At 41.6% G+C, this 21,124-nt stretch overlaps 1 protein-coding gene and 1 long non-coding RNA gene across 4 annotated transcripts; one reads left to right on the top strand and one right to left on the bottom strand.

Moving 5' to 3' along the window:
- Positions 1 to 1,590: 1,590 nt before the first annotated feature.
- On the top strand, positions 1,591 to 3,249 carry LOC310720199. The gene is made up of 2 exons (XR_014531672.1): positions 1,591 to 1,779; positions 1,983 to 3,249. It is a non-coding gene; the product is annotated as an uncharacterized lncRNA (long non-coding RNA).
- capga (capping protein (actin filament), gelsolin-like a) lies at positions 2,536 to 20,256 on the bottom strand. Of its 3 annotated transcripts, XM_083530597.1 has the most exons (10): positions 20,040 to 20,256; positions 19,751 to 19,844; positions 4,875 to 5,047; positions 4,628 to 4,782; positions 4,309 to 4,470; positions 3,979 to 4,128; positions 3,799 to 3,882; positions 3,377 to 3,509; positions 3,194 to 3,285; positions 2,536 to 3,099 (listed from the first exon to the last, which is right to left on the bottom strand). In XM_083530597.1, exons 3-10 carry the CDS (start codon positions 5,041 to 5,043, stop codon positions 3,034 to 3,036), a joined length of 1,011 nt encoding a protein of 336 aa, XP_083386723.1. In that variant the 5' UTR covers positions 5,044 to 5,047; positions 19,751 to 19,844; positions 20,040 to 20,256; the 3' UTR covers positions 2,536 to 3,033. The 3 variants fall into 3 exon arrangements, 2 of the variants coding, with proteins under 2 accessions (XP_083386723.1, XP_083386722.1); XR_014531671.1 differs by lacking the exon at positions 20,040 to 20,256 and having other exon boundaries at positions 3,644 to 3,882; positions 19,751 to 19,987; XM_083530596.1 differs by lacking the exon at positions 20,040 to 20,256 and having other exon boundaries at positions 19,751 to 19,858.
- Positions 20,257 to 21,124: the final 868 nt, after the last annotated feature.

The following is a 21,124-nucleotide window of genomic DNA, read 5'->3' as shown; positions in this document are numbered from 1 at the left end:
CACACACACACACACACACACACACCTTCAACCTCACACACACACACACACACACACACACACACCTTCAACCTCACACACACACACACACACACACACACACACCTTCAACCTCACACACACACACACACACACACACACACACCTTCAACCTCACACACACACACACACACACACACCTTCAACCTCACACACACACACACACACACACACCTTCAACCTCACACACACACACACACACACACACACCTTCACACACACACACACACACACACACACACACACACACACACACACCTTCAACCTCACACACACACACACACACACACACACACACACACACCTTCAACCTCACACACACACACACACACACACACCTTCAACCTCACACACACACACACACACACACACACACCTTCAACCTCACACACACACACACACACACACACACACACACACACACACACACACACACCTTCAACCTCACACACACACACACACACACACACACACACACACACACACACACACACACACCTTCAACCTCACACACACACACACACACACACACACACACACACACACACACACACACACACACCTTCAACCTCACACACACACACACACACACACACACACACACCTTCAACCTCACACACACACACACACACACACACACCTTCAACCTCACACACACACACACACACACACACACACACACACACACACACACACACACACACACACCTTCAACCTCACACACACACACACACACACACACACCTTCAACCTCACACACACACACACACACACACACACCTTCAACCTCACACACACACACACACACACACACACCTTCAACCTCACACACACACACACACACACACACACACACACCTTCAACCTCACACACACACACACACACACACACACACCTTCAACCTCACACACACACACACACACACACACACACACACCTTCAACCTCACACACACACACACACACACACACACACACCTTCAACCTCACACACACACACACACACACACACACACACACACCTTCAACCTCACACACACACACACACACCTTCAACCTCACACACACACACACACACACACACACACACACACACACACACACACACACACACCTTCAACCTCACACACACACACACCTTCAACCTCACACACACACACACCTTCAACCTCACACACACACACACACACACACACACACACACACACACACACCTTCAACCTCACACACACACACACCTTCAACCTCACACACACACACACCTTCAACCTCACACACACACACACACACACACACACACACACACACACACACACACACACACACACACCTTCAACCTCACACACACACACACACACACACACACACACACACACACACACACCTTCAACCTCACACACACACACACACACACACACACACACACACACACCTTCAACCTCACACACACACACACACACACACACACACCTTCAACCTCACACACACACACACACCTTCAACCTCAAACACACACACACACATATATTATATATATACACACTTTTTAACCTCAAACACACACAAATACACACATGGAGCATCTTTAGTATGTATAGATGTGTGTGTGTGTGTGTGTGTGTGTGTGCGCGCGCAGGTGCGTGGGAGAGAGCGCTATGAATTTCTGAAGAAGATTAATGATGGTCTGGAGCTCAGTGACCTGGTGCCACCTGCTGACCAGGAGCAGTATCGCCAGAAACTGTGAGTACACGGCAACCTCCCTGCAACAGGTGGGAGGGACTTATTCCCACCAGTGGATGGAGACCAAGAGGTGGAGGAGCTTGTTTTCACCAGTGGATAGAGACAGGTGGGAGGGTTTATTGAAGGGGAGAGAGAGAGAGAGAGAGAGAGAGAGAGAGAGAGATTTTGTGTAATATTGGCTGCTATTCTGCTCTGTGTTTCAGTTTGTCTAAAAGATGGAGGAAGGAGAAAGATGGAGCTCCAGCAGAACCCAAACGTGGGAAGAAACGACTGGTGAAGGAGGAGAAGAGTGACTCAGACTGAGGGGGGGGTTTCAGGACGGGGGCTCCATTTAACTCATTTTTCCGAGTTAAACCATTATCTCTGTGTGTGCCTGAGAAGGTGTGTGTGTGTGTGTGTGTGTGTGTGTGTGTGTGTTCTTGTTTTCAGTAGAGACAAGGCCACAGTGCAGGGTGTTTTAAGATTGAAACACTGCCCCCTGTAGCTGAGTGTTTGTTATTGCAGTGTGTGAATGGTCTCTGTATCTGGACTCGGCTGTAAATGTGCTTCTCTACCAGATTCTGTTATTCCGCAGTCTTTTGTATCATGTGACTTTGTTTCAGTAAGATCCCCCTGAACCCTGTGGGTGTGAGGTCCTCTGTTCCCCTCACCATCGTGCAGGTGAAACTCACCGTGTCTGATTGGTGGAGTCCTAATTAGAGTGAATGCGTCTGATTGGTCAGTTCTCTGTTAGGTTGTTTATAAACATTAGAACTGTTCATTGTAACGGTGCAGAAAATCGATTCAGACTCAGGAAATTTACAGTTAAAATATTTCTATGGTTTCTGTGTGATCTTCTTAATCGCCTTTGTGTTTTATCTTTTTATACCAAAGTTGTTTCTCATTTATATCATGTTTTATACACGTGTGTAGCAGAAGTTCAGTTCTTTACAACAATCAATAAAACTTCCATTTTCTAAACAGTGTGAACAGTATAAAGGGTTTATAATACAATAATGTAATAGCCATACACACAAATACACAAATGCACACAGCCATATGTACACACGTGTGTGTGTGTGTGTGTGTACATCAACAAATACTACATTTTTATCAGGTAATGTTTTTATTAACTACATTTATTGATATATAATTGCACACACATTTAGGATTTTTGTTTTCAATTAAATTATTTACTGTTAAATGGCATAAATGTATATTTACACACAGGTTATTATTTTTTCCCTTCAACTGTGTGTGTGTGTGTGTGTGTGTTTAACACCAGCTTTTGAAGAACTGTTTAAAAAGGACAGACTCACGACCTTGAGGAAATATTTCCACCTGCAAACAAACACAACCTGAGTTTCTATTTAAGAATGTTTCAGTTGATGAATGCTAACTCTGTGTGTGTGTGTGTGTGTGTGTGTGTATGTACCTGAGTTGTACCTCTACAGTAGCCCATGCTAAGAATAAACTCATCTGCTACTTGCAGCGCTGCTCTCTTCTTTGCCACATTGGCACCACCACCTGTCAATCACATCCCCAACCAATAGTGATCACACTGTACTCTCTGTATACACACACACACACACACACACACACACACACACACACACACCTTTCCTTATGAAAATCTTGCCATTGGCTCCATTATTGAGGAGGAAGCAGTCGTCTTTTTGCAGTAGATTCTGATCAAACGGTGCTTTATCACACAGCAGTGTGACGGCCATACGGCCAAGTGCATCAGACACCTAATACACACACACACACACACACACACACACACACACACAGACAGAATGTTAGTGGTCCTGTAATGAAACAGGTTTTAAGATGGACACTGAACCAAGTGGATGAGAAAAAGTGCACTAGTTCCTGATCACACCTGTTATTAGGACGTGTAGACATGGTGGAGACATGGAGACGTTCACACCAGTTTGTCCTGATCTCTGAGCTTCTCAGCAGCCCATCGCCCACAACAAACTTTAATACCTGGAGTCCAAACACAACACGATTTCCTGAGGAACAAAAACATCTCACCTTAAAGAGTGAGGCGGAGTTTGTCCTGTCTGCATCAGCGTCCTCCTCAAATGAGTCTTTAATCACCGGGATTGGACCAAGAACCTGTCAATCATTAAAAGAAGGAAGAGTTAACTGACAACCGAAATGAAAATGTGTGTATACTTGTGTGTGTGTGTGTGTGTGTGTGTGTGTGTGGACCTGAACCATTTCTAGTGGCTCCTCCCCCTGTGTGACATCATTAATGTAAGCTTTGCCCTTTCTCTCTGTGTCTCTAATTAAAGCAGCAATCTGATGAACCTTCTGTCTTTCAAACACACTCGACTTACAGCCACTCCATGAGATGATGAGCTAAACACACACACACACACACACACACACACACACACACAGATTGCATTTTTAATCAACAGGTTAATAAAAATCTGTCATTTTTGTCATATTTTGGTAACAAAATTTGAGCAAATAATAATCCGACAGAAATGGAACACACACACACACACACACACACACACACACACACACACACACCTGTCCCAGGTCGAGGATGAAGCAGTCCCCGGTGTTGAAGCTCCTCCAGTTGGGCTCCACTTCTCTCACACAGATGTTTCTCCTTCCTTTTACCTGATAAAGACGTCCCACTGACACACACTCTGGCTGAACTCGCCTGAACCCGGACTCTACACCCCCTCTCTACACACACACACACACACACACACACACACACACACACACACACAGACTGAGTACTCAGTAGAATTGCAAGAAGCTGATTAAGAGGGTGGGGGCTTTGTGTTTATTTCTGGACCAATCAGAGTTGATATGTAAATGAGCAGAGGTACTGAATGACCTTGTAGCTCACTCCGTTGGGGAAGAGTTTTATGAAGTCGTCTGTCTCGTGTCCCTGCTCCTGTCTGTGTTGAACTGCATCTCGTCTAAGGAACTGCAGCAGCTGCGTAGCCAACATGGCGCATGCGCACTGCTCGTCCCTCGATGACTCCTCCCCTAAGGGTCACATGACATTGAAGGAGAAATGAATAACGCTTTTAGTTTTAATTAAATACTAATTACACGGCTGTGGTCATGTGACCTCTCACCCATCCACATGTGTAGCTCCACCCCCTCACTGTGTTTGTTTACGATGATGTACGAATCTCCAGTGTAGAACACGCCCAAGTGTCTGCTGTCCATCTGCACCGCCTCCATTTTCTCCACCCTCCATCCATACACACCATCACCAAACACACACACAGACACCGGGAACATCACACTGCACACACACACACACACGCAGTGAGACGGACGATGGGAAATGAAACATTAGACTCCGTGAAGGCTGAAGAGGATAAAGAGATAAAGACACACTGATAGAGTTCAAAGGTCAGCGACAGGCTACATTTAGTACACACAATGAGAGCACATAATGCACCTGTAAAATGAGCCACAATCACACTGTACAAATTATTCATTAGGCTCAATAATACACACACACACACACACACACACACACACACACACACACACACACACACAATTTTTTTTCAAAGCATTTCACTGTACAGCATTTTTTAACAATTTATCACACACACACACACACACACACACACACACACACACACACACACAGTACTGAAACACACACAGTACTGAAACACACACAGTACTGAAACACACACAGAGAACTGAAACACATACAGTACTGAAACACACACACAGTACTGAAACACACACAAAGAACTGAAACACACACAAAGAACTGAAACACACACAAAGAACTGAAACACACACAGTACTGAAACACACACAAAGAACTAAAACACACACAGAGAACTGAAACACACACACAGTACTGAAACACACACACAGTACTGAAACACACACAGAGAACTGAAACACACAGAGAACTGAAACACACACAGAGAACTGAAACACACACAGAGAACTGAAACACACAGAGAACTGAAACACACACAAAGAACTGAAACACACCCAGAGAACTGAAACACACCCAGAGAACTGAAACACACAGAGAACTGAAACACACACAAAGAACTGAAACACACACAGAGAACTGAAACACACACACAGTACTGAAACACACACACAGTACTGAAACACACACAGAGAACTGAAACACACAGAGAACTGAAACACACACAAATAACTGAAACACACACAGTACTGAAACACACACAGAGAACTGAAACACACACAGTACTGAAACACACATACAGTACTGAAACACACACACAGTACTGAAACACACACAGAGAACTGAAACACACACAGTACTGAAACACATACACAGTACTGAAACACATACACAGTACTGAAACACACACAGAGAACTGAAACACACACGGTTCTGAAACACACACACAGTACTGAAACACACACAGAGAACTAAAACACACACAGTACTGAAACACACATACAGTACTGAAACACACACACAGTACTGAAACACACACAGAGAACTGAAACACACACAGTACTGAAACACACACACAGTACTGAAACACACACAGAGAACTGAAACACACACAGTACTGAAACACACACAGTACTGAAACACACACACAGAACTGAAACACAAACACAGTACTGAAACACACAGAGAACTGAAACACACACAAAGAACTGAAACACACCCAGAGAACTGAAACACACACAGAGAACTGAAACACACAGAGAACTGAAACACACAGAGAACTGAAACACACACAAAGAACTGAAACACACACAGAGAACTGAAACACACACACAGTACTGAAACACACACACAGTACTGAAACACACACAGAGAACTGAAACACACAGAGAACTGAAACACACACAAATAACTGAAACACACACAGTACTGAAACACACACAGAGAACTGAAACACACACAGTACTGAAACACACATACAGTACTGAAACACACACACAGTACTGAAACACACACAGAGAACTGAAACACACACAGTACTGAAACACATACACAGTACTGAAACACACACACAGTACTGAAACACACACAGAGAACTGAAACACACACAGTTCTGAAACACACACACAGTACTGAAACACACACAGAACTGAAACACACACAGTACTGAAACACACATACAGTACTGAAACACACACACAGTACTGAAACACACACAGAGAACTGAAACACACACAGTACTGAAACACACACACAGTACTGAAACACACACAGAGAACTGAAACACACACAGTACTGAAACACACAGTACTGAAACACACACAGTACTGAAACACACACACAGTACTGAAACACACACAGAGAACTAAAACACACACAGTACTGAAACACACACAGTACTGAAACACACACACAGTACTGAAACACACACACAGTACTGAAACACACACAGAGAACTGAAACACACACAGAGAACTGAAACACACACACAGAACTGAAACACACACAGAGAACTGAAACACACAGTACTGAAACACACATACAGTACTGAAACACACACACAGTACTGAAACACACATACAGTACTGAAACACACACACAGTACTGAAACACACACAAAGAACTAAAACACACACAGAGAACTGAAACACACACAGTACTGAAACACACACAGAGAACTGAAACACACAGAGAACTGAAACACACACAGAGAACTGAAACACACACAGAGAACTGAAACACACACAGTACTGAAACACACACAGAGAACTGAAACACACACAGAGAACTGAAACACACACAGAGAACTGAAACACACACAGAACTGAAACACACACAAAGAACTAAAACACACACAGAGAACTGAAACACACACACAGAACTGAAACACACACACAGAACTGAAACACAAACACAGTACTGAAACACACAGAGAACTGAAACACACACAAAGAACTGAAACACACACAGAGAACTGAAACACACAGAGAACTGAAACACACAGAGAACTGAAACACACACAGAGAACTGAAACACACACACAGTACTGAAACACACACAAAGAACTGAAACACACACACAGTACTGAAACACACACACAGTACTGAAACACACACACAGTACTGAAACACACACAAATAACTGAAACACACACAGTACTGAAACACACACACAGTTCTGAAACACACACAGAGAACTGAAACACACACAGTACTGAAACACACATACAGTACTGAAACACAAACACAGTACTGAAACACACACAGATAACTGAAACACACACAGTACTGAAACACATACACAGTTCTGAAACACACACACAGTACTGAAACACACACACAGTACTGAAACACACATACAGTACTGAAACACACACACAGTACTGAAACACACACAGAGAACTGAAACACACACAGTACTGAAACACACACACAGTACTGAAACACACACAGTACTGAAACACACACAGTACTGAAACACACATACAGTACTGAAACACACACACAGTACTGAAACACACACACAGTACTGAAACACACACAGAGAACTAAAACACACACAGTACTGAAACACACACAGTACTGAAACACACACAGAGAACTGAAACACACACAGAGAACTGAAACACACACAGAGAACTGAAACACACAGTACTGAAACACACATACAGTACTGAAACACACACACAGTACTAAAACACACACAGAGAACTGAAACACACACAGAACTGAAACACACACAAAGAACTGAAACACACACATAGTACTGAAACACACACAGAGAACTGAAACACACACAGTACTGAAACACACACACAGTACTGAAACACACACACAGTACTGAAACACACACAGAGAACTGAAACACACACAGAACTGAAACACACACAAAGAACTAAAACACACACAGAGAACTGAAACACACACACAGTACTGAAACACACACACAGAACTGAAACACACACACAGTACTGAAACACACAGAGAACTGAAACACACACAAAGAACTGAAACACACACAAAGAACTGAAACACACAGAGAACTGAAACACACACAAAGAACTAAAACACACACAGAGAACTGAAACACACACACAGTACTGAAACACACACACAGTACTGAAACACACACAGAGAACTGAAACACACACAGAACTGAAACACACACAAAGAACTAAAACACACACAGAGAACTGAAACACACACACAGTACTGAAACACACACACAGAACTGAAACACACACACAGTACTAAAACACACACAGAGAACTGAAACACACACAAAGAACTGAAACACACACAAAGAACTGAAACACACACAGTACTGAAACACACACAAAGAACTAAAAGACACACAGAGAACTGAAACACACACACAGTACTGAAACACACACAAAGAACTGAAACACACACAGAGAACTGAAACACACACACAGTACTGAAACACACACACAGTACTGAAACACACACACAGTACTGAAACACACACAGAGAACTGAAACACACACAGTACTGAAACACACACAGAGAACTGAAACACACACAGAACTGAAACACACACAGAGAACTGAAACACACACACAGTACTGAAACACAAACACAGTACTGAAACACACAGAGAACTGAAACACACACAAAGAACTGAAACACACACAGAGAACTGAAACACACACAGAGAACTGAAACACACACAAAGAACTGAAACACACACAGAGAACTGAAACACACACAAAGAACTGAAACACACACACAGTACTGAAACACACACAGAGAACTGAAACACACAGAGAACTGAAACACACACAAATAACTGAAACACACACAGTACTGAAACACACACACAGTACTGAAACACACACAGAGAACTGAAACACACAGTACTGAAACACACACACAGTACTGAAACACACACACAGTACTGAAACACACACAGAGAACTGAAACACACACAGTACTGAAACACATACACAGTTCTGAAACACACACACAGTACTGAAACACACACAGAGAACTAAAACACACACAGTACTGAAACACACATACAGTACTGAAACACACACACAGTACTGAAACACACACAGAGAACTGAAACACACACAGTACTGAAACACACACACAGTACTGAAACACACACAGAGAACTGAAACACACACAGTACTGAAACACACATACAGTACTGAAACACACACACAGTACTGAAACACACACAGAGAACTGAAACACACACAGAGAACTAAAACACACACACAGAACTGAAACACACACAGAGAACTGAAACACACAGTACTGAAACACACATACAGTACTGAAACACACACACAGTACTGAAACACACACACAGTACTAAAACACACACAGAGAACCGAAACACACACAGAACTGAAACACACACAAAGAACTGAAACACACACACAGTACTGAAACACACACAGAGAACTGAAACACACACAGTACTTAAACACACACACAGTACTGAAACACACACAGAGAACTGAAACACACACAGAACTGAAACACACACAAAGAACTAAAACACACACAGAGAACTAAAACACACACACAGTACTGAAACACACACACAGAACTGAAACACACACCCAGTACTGAAACACACAGAGAACTAAAACACACACAAAGAACTGAAACACACACAGAGAACTGAAACACACACAGAGAACTGAAACACACACACAGTACTGAAACACACAGAGAACTGAAACACACACAGAGAACTGAAACACACACAGAGAACTGAAACACACACACAGTACTGAAACACACACAAAGAACTGAAACACACACACAGTACTGAAACACACACACAGTACTGAAACACACACACAGTACTGAAACACACACAGAGAACTGAAACACACACAGAGAACTGAAACACACACAGAGAACTGAAACACACACAGTACTGAAACACACACAGTACTGAAACACACATACAGTACTGAAACACACACACAGTACTGAAACACACACAGAGAACTGAAACACACACAGAACTGAAACACACACAAAGAACTGAAACACACACACAGTACTGAAACACACACACAGTACTGAAACACACACACAGTACTGAAACACACACACAGTACTGAAACACACACACAGTACTGAAACACACACACAGTACTGAAACACACACAGAGAACTGAAACACACACAAATAACTGAAACACACACAGTACTGAAACACACACAGAGAACTGAAACACACATACAGTACTGAAACACACATACAGAACTGAAACACACACACAGTACTGAAACACACACAGAGAACTGAAACACACACAGAGAACTGAAACACACAGAGAACTGAAACACACACAGAGAACTGAAACACACACAGAACTGACACACACACAAAGAACTAAAACACACACAGAGAACTGAAACACACACACAGAACTGAAACACACACACAGAACTGAAACACAAACACAGTACTGAAACACACAGAGAACTGAAACACACACAAAGAACTGAAACACACACAGAGAACTGAAACACACACAGAGAACTGAAACACACACAAAGAACTGAAACACACACAAAGTACTGAAACACACACAAAGAACTGAAACACACACACAGTACTGAAACACACACACAGTACTGAAACACACACACAGTACTGAAACACACACAAATAACTGAAACACACACAGTACTGAAACACACACACAGTTCTGAAACACACACAGAGAACTGAAACACACACAGTACTGAAACACACATACAGTACTGAAACACAAACACAGTACTGAAACACACACAGATAACTGAAACACACACAGAGAACTGAAACACACACACAGTACTGAAACACACAGAGAACTGAAACACACACAGAGAACTGAAACACACACAGAGAACTGAAACACACACACAGTACTGAAACACACACAAAGAACTGAAACACACACACAGTACTGAAACACACACACAGTACTGAAACACACACACAGTACTGAAACACACACAGAGAACTGAAACACACACAGAGAACTGAAACACACACAAATAACTGAAACACACACAGAGAACTGAAACACACACAGTACTGAAACACACATACAGTACTGAAACACACACACAGTACTGAAACACACACAGAGAACTGAAACACACACAGTACTGAAACACACACACAGTACTGAAACACACACACAGTACTAAAACACACACAGAGAACTGAAACACACACAGAACTGAAACACACACAAAGAACTGAAACACACACACAGTACTGAAACACACACACAGTACTGAAACACACACACAGTACTGAAACACACACACAGTACTGAAACACACACACAGTACTGAAACACACACAGAGAACTGAAACACACACAAATAACTGAAACACACACAGTACTGAAACACACACAGAGAACTGAAACACACATACAGTACTGAAACACACATACAGAACTGAAACACACACACAGTACTGAAACACACACAGAGAACTGAAACACACACAGAGAACTGAAACACACAGAGAACTGAAACACACACAGAGAACTGAAACACACACAGAACTGACACACACACAAAGAACTAAAACACACACAGAGAACTGAAACACACACACAGAACTGAAACACACACACAGAACTGAAACACAAACACAGTACTGAAACACACAGAGAACTGAAACACACACAAAGAACTGAAACACACACAGAGAACTGAAACACACACAGAGAACTGAAACACACACAAAGAACTGAAACACACACACAGTACTGAAACACACACAAAGAACTGAAACACACACACAGTACTGAAACACACACACAGTACTGAAACACACACACAGTACTGAAACACACACAAATAACTGAAACACACACAGTACTGAAACACACACACAGTTCTGAAACACACACAGAGAACTGAAACACACACAGTACTGAAACACACATACAGTACTGAAACACAAACACAGTACTGAAACACACACAGATAACTGAAACACACACAGTACTGAAACACATACACAGTTCTGAAACACACACACAGTACTGAAACACACACAGTACTGAAACACACATACAGTACTGAAACACACATACAGTACTGAAACACACACACAGTACTGAAACACACACACAGTACTGAAACACACACAGAGAACTGAAACACACACAGTACTGAAACACACACACAGTACTGAAACACACACAGAGAACTGAAACACACACAGTACTGAAACACACACAGTACTGAAACACACACACAGTACTGAAACACACACAGAGAACTAAAACACACACAGTACTGAAACACACACAGTACTGAAACACACACACAGAGAACTGAAACACACACACAGTACTAAAACACACACAGAGAACTGAAACACACACAGAACTGAAACACACACAAAGAACTGAAACACACACATAGTACTGAAACACACACAGAGAACTGAAACACACACAGTACTGAAACACACACACAGTACTGAAACACACACACAGTACTGAAACACACACAGAGAACTGAAACACACACAGAACTGAAACACACACAAAGAACTAAAACACACACAGAGAACTGAAACACACACACAGTACTGAAACACACACACAGAACTGAAACACACACACAGTACTGAAACACACAGAGAACTGAAACACACACAAAGAACTGAAACACACACAGAGAACTGAAACACACAGAGAACTGAAACACACACAAAGAACTAAAACACACACAGAGAACTGAAACACACACACAGTACTGAAACACACACACAGTACTGAAACACACACAGAGAACTGAAACACACACAGAACTGAAACACACACAAAGAACTAAAACACACACAGAGAACTGAAACACACACACAGTACTGAAACACACACACAGAACTGAAACACACACACAGTACTGAAACACACACAGAGAACTGAAACACACACAAAGAACTGAAACACACACAAAGAACTGAAACACACACAGTACTGAAACACACACAAAGAACTAAAAGACACACAGAGAACTGAAACACACACACAGTACTGAAACACACACAAAGAACTAAAACACACACAGAGAACTGAAACACACACACAGTACTGAAACACACACACAGTACTGAAACACACACACAGTACTGAAACACACACACAGTACTGAAACACACACAGAGAACTGAAACACACACAGAGAACTGAAACACACACAAAGAACTAAAACACACACAGAGAACTGAAACACACACACAGTACTGAAACACAAACACAGTACTGAAACACACAGAGAACTGAAACACACACAAAGAACTGAAACACACACAGAGAACTGAAACACACACAGAGAACTGAAACACACACAAAGAACTGAAACACACACAGAGAACTGAAACACACACACAGTACTGAAACACACACAAAGAACTGAAACACACACACAGTACTGAAACACACACACAGTACTGAAACACACACAGAGAACTGAAACACACAGAGAACTGAAACACACACAAATAACTGAAACACACACAGTACTGAAACACACACACAGTACTGAAACACACACAGAGAACTGAAACACACACAGTACTGAAACACACATACAGTACTGAAACACACACACAGTACTGAAACACACAGAGAACTGAAACACACACAGTACTGAAACACATACACAGTTCTGAAACACACACACAGTACTGAAACACACACAGAGAACTAAAACACACACAGTACTGAAACACACATACAGTACTGAAACACACACACAGTACTGAAACACACACAGAGAACTGAAACACACAGTACTGAAACACACACACAGTACTGAAACACACACAGAGAACTGAAACACACACAGTACTGAAACACACATACAGTACTGAAACACACACACAGTACTGAAACACACACAGAGAACTAAAACACACACACAGAACTGAAACACACACAGAGAACTGAAACACACAGTACTGAAACACACATACAGTACTGAAACACACACACAGTACTGAAACACACACACAGTACCAAAACACACACAGAGAACTGAAACACACACAGAACTGAAACACACACAAAGAACTGAAACACACACACAGTACTGAAACACACACAGAGAACTGAAACACACACAGTACTGAAACACACACACAGTACTGAAACACACACAGAGAACTGAAACACACAGAGAACTGAAACACACACAAAGAACTAAAACACACACAGAGAACTAAAACACTCACACAGTACTGAAACACACACACAGAACTGAAACACACACACAGTACTGAAACACACAGAGAACTAAAACACACACAAAGAACTGAAACACACACAGAGAACTGAAACACACACAGAGAACTGAAACACACACACAGTACTGAAACACACACAAAGAACTGAAACACACACACAGTACTGAAACACACACACAGTACTGAAACACACACACAGTACTGAAACACACACAGAAAACTGAAACACACACAAATAACTGAAACACACACAGAGAACTGAAACACACACAGAGAACTGAAACACACACAGTACTGAAACACACATACAGTACTGAAACACACATACAGTACTGAAACCCACACACAGTACTGAAACACACACAGAGAACTGAAACACACACAGTACTGAAACACACACACAGTACTGAAACACACACACAGTACTGAAACACACACAGAGAACTGAAACACACATACAGTACTGAAACACACAGAACTGAAACACACACACAGTACTGAAACACACACAGAGAACTGAAACACACACACAGTACTGAAACACACACAGAGAACTGAAACACACACAGTACTGAAACACACACACACACAGTACTGAAACACACACAGAGAACTGAAACACACACATACAGTACTGAAACACACACACAGTACTGAAACACACACAGAGAACTGAAACACACAGTACTGAAACACACATACAGTAATGAAACACACACACAGTACTGAAACACACACAGTACTGAAACACACACAGAGAACTGAAACACACACAGTACTGAAACACACACACAGAACTGAAACACACACAAAGAACTGAAACACACACAGAGAACTGAAACACACACAGTACTGAAACACACACAAAGAACTGAAACACACACACAGTACTGAAACACACACACAGTACTGAAACACACACAGAGAACTGAAACACACACAGTACTGAAACACACACACAGTACTGAAACACACACAGAGAACTGAAAGACACACAGAACTGAAACACACACAAAGAACTAAAACACACACAGAGAACTGAAACACACACACACAGTACTGAAACACACAGAGAACTGAAACACACACAAAGAACTAAAACACACACAGAGAACTGAAACACACACACAGTACTGAAACACACAGAGAACTGAAACACACACGAAGAACTGAAACACACACGAAGAACTGAAACACACACACAGTACTGAAACACACACAGAGAACTGAAACACACAGAGAACTGAAACACACACAAATAACTGAAACACACACAGTACTGAAACACACATACAGTACTGAAACACACACACAGTACTGAAACACACACAGAGAACTGAAACACACACAGTACTGAAACACACACACAGTACTAAAACACACACACAGTACTGAAACACACACAGAGAACTGAAACACACACAGTACTGAAACACACACACAGTACTGAAACACACACAGAGAACTGAAACACACACAGTACTGAAACACACAGTACTGAAACACACACAGATAACTGAAACACACACACAGTACTGAAACACACACAAAGAACTGAAACACACACACAGTACTGAAACACACACACAGTACTGAAACACACACACAGTACTGAAACACACACAGAGAACTGAAACACACACAAATAACTGAAACACACACAGTACTGAAACACACACACAGAGAACTGAAACACACACAGTACTGAAACACACATACAGAACTGAAACACACACACAGTACTGAAACACACACAGAGAACTGAAACACACACAGTACTGAAACACACACACAGTACTGAAACACACACACACAGTACTGAAACACACACAGAGAACTGAAACACACACAGTACTGAAACACACATACAGTACTGAAACACACACACAGTACTGAAACACACACAAAGAACTAAAACACACACAGAGAACTGAAACACACACACAGTACTGAAACACACACACAGTACTGAAACACACACAGAGAACTGAAACACACACAGTACTGAAACACACACAGAGAACTGAAACAAACAGAGAACTGAAACACACACAGAGAACTGAAACACACACAGAACTGAAACACACACAAAGAACTAAAACACACACAGAGAACTGAAACACACACACAGAACTGAAACACACACACAGAACTGAAACACAAACACAGTACTGAAACACACAGAGAACTGAAACACACACAAAGAACTGAAACACACACAGAGAACTGAAACACACACAGAGAACTGAAACACACAGAGAACTGAAACACACACAAAGAACTGAAACACACACAGAGAACTGAAACACACACACAGTACTGAAACACACACAAAGAACTGAAACACACACACAGTACTGAAACACACACACAGTACTGAAACACACACAGAGAACTGAAACACACACAAATAACTGAAACACACACAGTACTGAAACACACACACAGTTCTGAAACACACACAGAGAACTGAAACACACACAGTACTGAAACACACATACAGTACTGAAACACACACACAGTACTGAAACACACACAGAGAACTGAAACACACACAGAGAACTGAAACACACACAGAGAACTGAAACACATACACAGTTCTGAAACACACACACAGTACTGAAACACACACAGAGAACTGAAACACACACAGTACTGAAACACACATACAGTACTGAAACACACACACAGTACTGAAACACACACAGAGAACTGAAACACACACACAGTACTGAAACACACACACAGTACTGAAACACACACACAGTACTGAAACACACACAGAGAACTGAAAGACACACAGAACTGAAACACACACAAAGAACTAAAACACACACAGAGAACTGAAACACACACACAGTACTGAAACACACACAGAGAACTGAAACACACACGAAGAACTAAAACACACACAGAGAACTGAAACACACACACAGTACTGAAACACACAGAGAACTGAAACACACACAAAGAACTGAAACACACACAGAGAACTGAAACACACACAGAGAACTGAAACACACACACACAGTACTGAAACACACACACAGTACTGAAACACACACAGAGAACTGAAACACACAGAGAACTGAAACACACACAAATAACTGAAACACACACAGTACTGAAACACACACACAGTACTGAAACACACACAGAGAACTGAAACACACACAGTACTGAAACACACACAGTACTGAAACACACACACAGTACTGAAACACACACAGAGAACTGAAACACACACAGTACTGAAACACACACACAGTACTAAAACACACACACAGGACTGAAACACACACAGAGAACTGAAACACACACAGTACTGAAACACACACACAGTACTGAAACACACACACAGTACTGAAACACACACAGTACTGAAACACACACACAGTACTGCAACACACACACAGTACTGAAACACACACTGAGAACTGAAACACACACAGTACTGAAACACACACACAGTACTGAAACACACACACAGTACTGAAACACACACACACAGTACTGAAACACACACACACAGTACTGAAACACACACACAGTACTGAAACACACACTGAGAACTGAAACACACACACACAGTACTGAAACACACACACACAGTACTGAAACACACACACAGTACTGAAACACACACTGAGAAATGAAACACACACACAGTACTGAAACACACACAAATAACTGAAACACACACAGTACTGAAACACACACAGTACTGAAACACACATAGAGAACTGAAACACACACAGTACTGAAACACACACACAGTACTGAAACACACACAGTACTGAAACACACACACAGTACTAAAACACACACACAGGACTGAAACACACACACAGGACTGAAACACACACACAGGACTGAAACACACACAGAGAACTAAAACACACAGTACTGAAACACACACACAGTACTGAAACACACACACAGTACTGCAACACACACAGTACTGAAACACACACAGTACTGAAACACACACTGAGAACTGAAACACACACAGTACTGAAACACACACACAGTACTGAAACACACACAAAGAACTGAAACACACACAGAGAACTGAAACACACACAGTACTGAAACACACATACAGGACTGAAACACACACAGAGAACTGAAACACACACACAGAACTGAAACACACACAGTACTGAAACACACACTGAGAACTGAAACACACACACAGTACTGAAACACACACACACAGTACTGAAACACACACACACAGTACTGAAACACACACACAGTACTGAAACACACACTGAGAACTGAAACACACACACACAGTAATGAAACACACACAGTACTAAAATACACACACAGTACTGAAACACACACTGAGAAATGAAACACACACACAGTACTGAAACACACACACAGTACTGAAACACACACTGAGAACTGAAACACACACACACACAGTAATGAAACACACACACAGTACTGAAACACAAGACAGTGTGGGACAAATACACGAAACACAATATAGTGCTGAACAGTAAACCTACTGTATATGTGTTACAGCACAATGTGCAAAAGAGACAGAACTATAAAGTATATTTATAAATAATAACACAATGTTGTGCAGCAATGAGGAGGTGCAGAACCGCATGTAAACAGTATAATAAAAATATAATATAATACAGCTGCTGCTGAAGACACGATGTGTGTGAATTTAAATGAGTACTGAGTGTGTGTTTGTAACAGTTTAGTAACACACAGTTGAGTGTGTGTGTGTGTGTGTGTGTGTGTGTGTGTGTGTGAACTTACCTCACTCAGGTTTATGTTTGCCTGTGCTGACACACTCCTCACACACTGTGGGCTGACTGCTACTTCACAAGCCTCTGCACTCGTTTTCACATCACTGCCTTCACAACAAAAGACACACACACACACACACACACACACACACACACACACACACACACACACACACACACACACATTACCTTACATTTATCACTATTGTTATGTGTAGGTTTGTAATCTCTTTCTGTAAAACAATAACACAGTCTCATTGTGTGGTGTAACAGAACACTTTCTGGGTCGTGTATTTCACCCCCATCCTTCAGTGATGTTGAATCAGTCCACCTCTTAATCCCATCATTATGATGCCACGTCTACAGAAGGCATCAGTTTTATAGAGAAGTGCAGTAGAACAGAGCGCTGCATCACACACAGGATCTCACACAGTGACACACACATCATCTCGAGCAGAAGCACCGATATTCACCTCATCACATCACCCCGGGGTTTCCTGCATTTCTCTACATTTTTTCAGAGCATCAGTTTTCCTGGGGATTTGAAATTCAGTCAAATTGTGTCTTTTTGTAAAAATTCTACAAAAAGAAAACACAAAAGTACAAATGGTTCATTAAAAAAAAATCTTAACTGTTTTGAACTGTTTTGGTGACTTTTCCTCATCATCTCCAGCTTCTCTTGAAAAGTCCGTCTTATAAATGTGTTTGTGTCCAAATCAGTTTCTTCTCCTCTGTCAGTGATTGTGGAATAAAACACAGCTCTTAAATCCATGAGTATATGTGAGTTTGTACAGTTTGCTACAGATGCGGTTTGTGAGCTCTGACTAGTGACGTGAAAATGCAGAGGCTCCAAAATAAAAATGTGCAATCTGATTGGTTACAGTGACATCTTCAGGAAACATGGATTTGAAGCTCCAGATGGCTGCAGTTTTAAGGAATTACAGCAGATTCCATTTAACCGAGCAACATGTGATCTGAAATCTGATTGGACAGAAACCCCAACCTAAACATACACTTGGTTGTGCTGCTCCTAGAATCAGTGTACCCTGGAGAAACGAGAAGAAATCAAGTGAATAAATTACTGAAAAAAATGTATAACAGATTGAAGAACAAAAATCTATTAGAAGATTTATATACGAGTAAATAGAAAGTGGAGTGAATATAAAGAAGTAAAGACTGAGATGTGAGTGAAAATCTGTAAAAAAAGAGGAGACACAGGATCGAATAGCAATATTACACACACACACACACACTCACACACACACACACACACACACACACACACACACACACACACACACACACACACACTCACACACACACACACACACACTCACACACACACACACACACACACACACACACACACACACTCACACACACA

Source organism: Silurus aristotelis (genome assembly GCF_946808225.1).
Source record: "Silurus aristotelis genome assembly, chromosome: 26".
Lineage (NCBI taxonomy): Eukaryota > Metazoa > Chordata > Actinopteri > Siluriformes > Siluridae > Silurus > Silurus aristotelis.
The sequence above is the reverse complement of the archived record's forward strand: the minus strand, read 5'-3'. Positions and strand labels throughout refer to the sequence as shown.

Coding starts and splice junctions, on each gene's coding strand:
- capga (XM_083530597.1), bottom strand. CDS start 5,043: ATGTTCCCGGTGTCTGTGTGTGTGTTTGGTGATGGTGTGTATGGATGG. Junction 4,783..4,874: donor GGAGCTACACATGTGGATGG/GTGAGAGGTCAC, acceptor TGTGACCCTTAG/GGGAGGAGTCATCGAGGGAC. Junction 3,883..3,978: donor AGCCACTAGAAATGGTTCAG/GTCCACACACAC, acceptor AATGATTGACAG/GTTCTTGGTCCAATCCCGGT.